Source organism: Rosa rugosa, chromosome 1 (assembly GCF_958449725.1).
Source record: "Rosa rugosa chromosome 1, drRosRugo1.1, whole genome shotgun sequence".
In the NCBI taxonomy this organism is placed as follows: Eukaryota; Viridiplantae; Streptophyta; class Magnoliopsida; order Rosales; family Rosaceae; genus Rosa; species Rosa rugosa.
The window spans coordinates 14,220,780-14,227,536 of NC_084820.1; the positions used below are offsets into that span (position 1 = coordinate 14,220,780).

At 35.2% G+C, this 6,757-nt stretch overlaps 1 protein-coding gene across 1 annotated transcript; it reads left to right on the forward strand.

The window, feature by feature from the left end:
* Positions 1-3,779: 3,779 nt before the first annotated feature.
* Positions 3,780-6,565, forward strand: LOC133735288 (uncharacterized). The gene is made up of 6 exons (XM_062162702.1): positions 3,780-4,056; positions 4,140-4,349; positions 4,456-4,548; positions 4,633-4,740; positions 4,821-5,278; positions 6,222-6,565. The coding sequence occupies exons 1-5, from the start codon at positions 3,919-3,921 to the stop codon at positions 5,274-5,276; spliced, it is 1,005 nt and encodes a 334-aa protein (XP_062018686.1). The 5' UTR covers positions 3,780-3,918; the 3' UTR covers positions 5,277-5,278; positions 6,222-6,565.
* The last annotated feature ends 192 nt before the right edge of the window (positions 6,566-6,757 follow it).

Genomic DNA, 6,757 nt, shown 5'->3' on the forward strand with positions numbered 1-6,757 from the left:
CTTAAAACATGGCTGAAAAAGAAATTACTACCCAGTATATATCCACCATGATCCAGGTGGAATTTTCAATTGGTCAGCTAATACATTTCCTGTTTAATTTTGATCTTCTTTGGTTGTTGATGAATCAATGAACAGGATCTAACACTAGCATTGTCATTGCTGAGACCTTCCCCAACATTTAATGAAGATATAAAACTCACCGACGAGAAATACGGATTGGTTCTAAGAGTGTTCATCGTGTGCGATGTTCTCTAGACCACTGGAGCTGTTCTCCAACCTCCTCAAGATTGCTGAGAAATATTCATAAAAAGATCATGAGTACCTGATAATTATTTACTAGCTAGAAGCCTAACAAGCTCATCACCATGGTTGTGGAGTTACGTCAAGCTATGAAAGTGTTGGACTGTTGGTCCCCAGTCCTTGTGCGCTACTGCTACTACGAGTAGTACAGACAGCTTAGACACTCGTGATGGAGATCGATCATGAATATTTATGCACTTGAAGTGTAATTGCTGCTCAAGCAACGAAAATAATCTATCAGTTAGGTCTTCGTATTTTTTTTTTTTGGTTACAATTAGCTCTTCGTATTTTAGTGTGAAGAAAATTACGTAATATAAACGTCCAATAGAAAAACGACTATAGGTTTTAACTTTTAAGCGTGCGAGTTGCAAATGAATTTTTTTCTATGGTTATTTGATTCCCAGATGAAACTTATTAGTATTCAACTATTCATATTTTTAGTTTGGTTGAAATTTTCTCCCTTTTTAACATCCAAAGAGCTTATTCCTATGAGGATTAATTGCAGGGAATAAAGGAACGCAGAAAGGAAGAAAACAAAAGGCCAGAGAAGAATGGTGATAAAATTAAATTGCTTCCCTTTCTCTTTTCACTATGTTCTGTACTGAATTTTGGCTCAGATAATTTGGAGTTCTGTTTTTAGTTCTGGAAAATAATTTGGAGTTTATAAGTGATGAAAAGTTGGAGGTGATATGTTATGTTCTTAAACACTTTCCTACCTTTAGTTTACTCTATGAGTTACTTGCAGGACTTTATTTTTTGTGCTTTAGTACTGATTTTTTTTCCTTGAGTTTTAGTTTATTTGGGACGTCATACATCAAATTTATCAAGTTTAACTATTCCTACACAAACCGATATCATACACGCTTTTAATTTTTCTTTTTTATTATTTGCCTTTGTTCACACAATGTGGCCTCATTGACGTTAATGATTTGTTCATCTATTGTGATCATTAAAGTGTTTCTCATACGTCATCTGGTGTTCCACAATTAATTATGCATGTGTCAGTAACTCCTTATGCATCGTATTATTGCTGCATTTTCATCTTTGCATTTAGATTTTTGGGAAATTATACATTAATGACTTGATGGGCATTCTTTGTTCTTTTTCTTTTTGTCGTTCCAGATGTAGGACCTTTCTTGATGATGTTAAGGATAAATGGCAGATGTAAATAATCTAAAGAGGAGCAAGATAATGAATCAAGCAAGTTCTCTATTCCTCTATAATTTTAACTAATGTTGGGCTTTCAACTGTTATTTACATTTGTTTGCAGAAAAATGCATAATTTAAAGGATTATTGTAGAAACAAAGCCCATCCCGAAGGATCAATTGCTGAAGGTTATTGCGACAGTGAATGCCTCACATTTTGTTCTATGTACTTTCGCGACATTGAGACAAAATTTAACCAAGGAGACAGGAATCATGATGTGAGTGAGAGAAGAATGACAGGAATATCTGTTTTCAACCAGAATGTTAGGTTTTTAAAAGGAGCAGTTGATGATGTTCTTAGCCTAACTGATTTTGCAATGATTCGATGGTATGTGCTGAACAATTGTGATGAGGTACTCCCATATATAAGGTACATGAACTATTGCATTGTTTCTATGTATACTTGGTTAAATATTTACTAGTAGGAACTTTGAATATATTGTCATTTTCCGTGTAGGGAGCATAAAGCAGAACTTGAGAGGCAGAATATTACAAACATAGGAAAGGAACAGCAACAAAGATTTCATAAGTGGTTTTTGAGACGTGTGAGTGATCAATATTTTATCATATATAATTCCAAATTTACATGTGTGTGTATAATTCATTTTCATTTCATAGTCTAATATTGGTCAGTTATGTAAATAGGTTCAACAGATGCAAGTTGAGGGTTCAACAGAACATATCGAATCCTTACTGAACTTGGCCAGTGGACCTCAGCGTGAAGTGACACGGTATAGTGGGTGTGTTGTCAATGGCATAAGGTTTCATACTCAGAAACGCGATGGAAATAAAAAAAACTCAAAATAGTGGAGTGGTAGTCAAAGGCGAGCATCGCGGTAAAAGTATTGACTTTTATGGTGTTTTGAAAGATATAATTGTGTTATCCTATCTTGGAAATAATCAGGTGGTCGTTTTCAAGTGTGATTGGCTGGACCTCAATCCAAGAAAGGGAATTCAAGTTGACGAGAACCATTTTACAAGCGTCAATTTTACCAAAAAATGGTATATGAATGATCCATTTGCATTGGCATGTCAAACACAGCAAGTATATTATTTGAAAGATACAAAGCTTGGTAGTAATTGGCGTGTTGTAGAAAGGTCACAACCTCGAGGAACTTATGATTTTACTGAAAAAGAAGCTGAAGTGGATGATTTATTAGAGGAGATTGAAGATCCATATCAACAAGAGTCACATGAGTATGTCAATTTAGATGAAATTGACATTGGGGAGACTTCATTGTGTAGAGATGACAGTGAAATGATCATTGTTGATTTGAATGCTGACAAGCAAGGGATTAGTGATTCTACATTCATCAATGCTAGCGATGCAGAAGATGGTGACTTTGGTGATGAAGATAATGAGTTTATGTATTCTGATGATAACGAGGACGACTATACATAGTAGAATCCATGCATGTTCTATCCCATTATTTTGGATTGGTCATGATTCTGTCATATGCATTTTACTGTCATAGTATTGCTTGGGTTTTCATTTCTAATTTCCATATTCAGTTTATCATTAGCTTGTTCAATGTACGAAATATATATATTTTTTTCACTTGAATCTCCATATACAACCATGCTCATAGCTCTTTTATTTTTTTATTATTACAGGTTGTAGATATATACTTGGATTATATCGTTATGGCTAATGGTAGACAAGGTCCAAAGTTTCTACATCAATTACGGACAAAAGCAATGCCACAGCACCAAATGCGATCATCTACTCAAGAGCTTTTAAAGCTTGCTAAGTCAGCGAGCAAGCCTACAACAACAGCACAAGCAACAACATCCTCATTGCACTCATCAGTAGAGCAGATTCTCACTTCCAATCGTACTCAACCTGCAAAACATCTCTCTCAACCTCCAAAACATCTCTCTCAACCTCCAATTCAATCGTCACCACTTAAGCGAATGCTACGATCATCTTCTGTTCAGGAAGGGTCAACTTCTATATATTCAACAAGAATCTGCTTCAACTATAAATGTCACAGAGCCTTCTCAAGTTCGTTCTTCACCATCTGTGGATGAGGTCACTAACACTAGTGGTAAGCTGATTGTGTATATCACATTATTTTGCATGCTGATTTGTTATGATGTTGGTATTGTGATGTGTTATTACTTCTCTATAGCAGAGTTCATTTGTTACCGGATGGTATCTTTTTACCACAACTTTCTGGTTGTATTTTCACCACCCCATGTGATTCATGTTTATTATTTGCAAGTCTTGTGATTCATGAAATTTTTGACTATTTCCTTCTATGACAATTATTATCATTTCATATAATCATTTTGATAACTCATGTAGGTGGTGCAATTAGCAAGAAAGTGCGTGGTGAGACTCGATGTCTTGAGCTATCCAAGAGGAAGCGCGATGGTGTCCAATTTAATATTGATATTCCAAAGCATACCATGAGAGCTGTAGGAGCAAACTGCCAATTTTACATTACTGGTATGGGATGCTTCGTTCGAAAAAATGTTCCATTACAAATTAAGAAGTGGTCTGACATCTCAAGAGATGATGTTGCTTTGCTAATTCGCCATGTCCGTGTAAGTTAACATGAGTTTGACAAATTTCTTGTAATTATATCTTTAAAATTTGTCTTTGATAATCTGGTAATATGTGATATTAGGAGAAATTCAATTTGAGCCATGAATCTCATGTGGATGAGGCAATTGAGAAACACATGATCAGATATTTTACCACATGGCGCTATAATTTGCATAAGAAGTTTCAGAAATATGAATCAGTAGAGGAAGCAATGGAGAATCGACCTGAAGATGTTGAAGAGGATGATTGGAACTACTTAATTGCAAATCTGTGGCAAGATCAAAAGTGGCTGGTTAGAATTCTTTCAATTTTTAATTTTTCAAGAGAATTAATAAATTTCTTTTTCATCTACAGTACTTGCTATGAATTCTGGAATTTTTTATTTGATCTTTACACAGAAAACAAGCGAAAAAAACAAGACAAACATGGACAAGTTAGAGATAACACATTGTGCAGGGACAAAGGCATTTAGTCGTCTTAGAACTGAAAATGTAAGCTTCAGTTTCTGTTTTGTGTCAAAGCATAATTAATTATGGAAGTTGTATATGACATAGATGTTTTTGGTTGTGCAATAGCGAAATCCTGAAACTGGAGAGGAAATTGGTCGTATTGACCTTTTCAAGCTCACACGATACAGTGAAAAGAAATCTGCATGGGTTGGTGATACAGCAAAGAATGCTTTTGTGAGTTGTCATACTTTTTATTTTAATTATTGCATCATACAATATTCATTAAATGACTTAATGTTTCCACTCTTTTATAGGAAGAGATGAAAAATCTACAAAACGAGCCACAAATGAATGAAAAATCTAGTGAAATAATGTATGAAGATGAGATCTATGATGAAGTGCTTTCCAAAATTGTTGGTCCACCACGATCAAGCTATATACGTGGCTTAGGAGTAGGCCCAAAGCCTAAAAGGTCTAAATTTTCTGCAAATGATGCTCAAGTGAGGGAGGCGAATCAAAGGGCAGATGAAGTGGAAAGAAGAGCAATTCAGCTTGCAGATGAATTGATGGCTGTAAAGTCTACTGCAGCTCAGCAAAATGAGGAGTTAGATATGGTCAAAGCTGGTGCAGCTCAACAAAATGAAGAGTTAGAGGCAGTGAAGGTTAGTGCGGCTCAACAAAATGAAGAGTTGGAGGCATTAAAGGCAAGACAAAATCAGACTGACACACTTTTACTCAAATTGATGGCGCAGTTGTCCTCCCAAAAATGAAGGTATGCATACATATTCACTTGTGCTATTGCAACTGCATAATATCATAGAAACATAATTTTACTGTAATATACTAAATACTGGGCATTTCTTTTAATTTGTCTCTGTTATGATATTATCTTGTTTAAGCTCGATTCCATCAATATCTCAGTTCCATTGCCTACATGTTGTTGCAAAATCAAGATTGATAGGTTTTAGCGAAGTTGTTACATAGAAGATTTGTTTATGGATATGACTGATGGATATTTTGCCATTGCTACCTTCAGATTGTGTTTTGCCCATGTGCTCTTGTTAATTAATGCAGATTTTGCAGAAGACAGAAAATGTGGTGAGTTGAGCATAAATTCTGGGCTTGTTCAATTCAAACTGCTCTCATGGTTTTCTGGGCAATAGTACTGATTTGTCCCCACAAAACCTTCTCTCACTTTACCTGCAGCTTGATTTTGATTCCCACAGAAAGCTGATAAAGAAGGCAGTTAAAAAGAAAAAGAGAGTTCGTGTCTTTCACTCACTCACAAAAATATTCCAGCTCTTTTGAGTATTCTATAACAGCTCCTTAAAACCCAGACCCAGCTCAGCTTAGAGTCCTTAGACCAAAAGCACCAAACCCCTTGTTTCATTTTTTCAAAGGCTGAGTTTTTGTTTTGGGTTTTGTCTGGTGTTGAACTTTGACTGTGAACAGTGGGGTTTTGTTTGTTTTGGGTTTCTGGGTTTTGTTGGGTAGCTTTGGTTATGATATTATCTTGTTTATTAAGCTTCCATCAATATCTCAGTTCCATTGCCTACATGTTGTTGCAAAATCAAGATTGATAGGTTTTAGCGAAGTTGTTACATAGAAGATTTGTTTCTGGATATGACTGATGGATATTTTGCCGTTGCTACCTTCAGATTGTGTTTTGCCCATGTGCTCTTGTTAATTAATCTAGATATACACAATATGTACAGGTGCAGCATTGAAAAAATTGGCAGATGAAAAGGGCATCAAGCAACATACATATCATTGAAGGCTTTTGAACTTCTAGGAAGACTTGTATGTACTTCCTTTTATTTTGAAATGGCTATCAAGGATGGATATTGACATTTGTATATTTTGGATTTAGAAAGTTAGTATTTCAAGATGGAGGTTGATGTTTATTATTGGATTGATAAATCAACCCTTGTTAACCATCAGTTTTACAGTACATTTTCATATGGTGGTTTTGGGATATTGAAGGCTACTATTGAGTCGTTTATTGCATAAAGAATTGACCATTGTTCACATATTTGATTTGTAGTGACATTGAATGACCAGATTTGTTATAGTTAATAATGCCAATAGAACAACCAAGAATAATGTTACCAAATTACTAGTGACCTAGAAATATGGTCACTAGAACCATGCGAGGGCATGGCTTTAAATGAGCCGATTTTGTTATTTAGTGACTATTGGTAATAGAATTTAGTGATGAATATGTAGGTCACTAAAGCCATTATTATTTGTG

Excerpts from the sequence above, each read along its gene's own strand:
- LOC133735288 (XM_062162702.1), top strand. The coding sequence starts at position 3,919 with ATGAGAGCTGTAGGAGCAAACTGCCAATTTTACATTACTGGTATGGGA. Across the intron at positions 4,350-4,455 it reads GGCAAGATCAAAAGTGGCTG|AAAACAAGCGAAAAAAACAA; the intron begins GTTAGAATTCTT and ends ATCTTTACACAG. Across the intron at positions 4,549-4,632 it reads GTCGTCTTAGAACTGAAAAT|CGAAATCCTGAAACTGGAGA; the intron begins GTAAGCTTCAGT and ends GTTGTGCAATAG.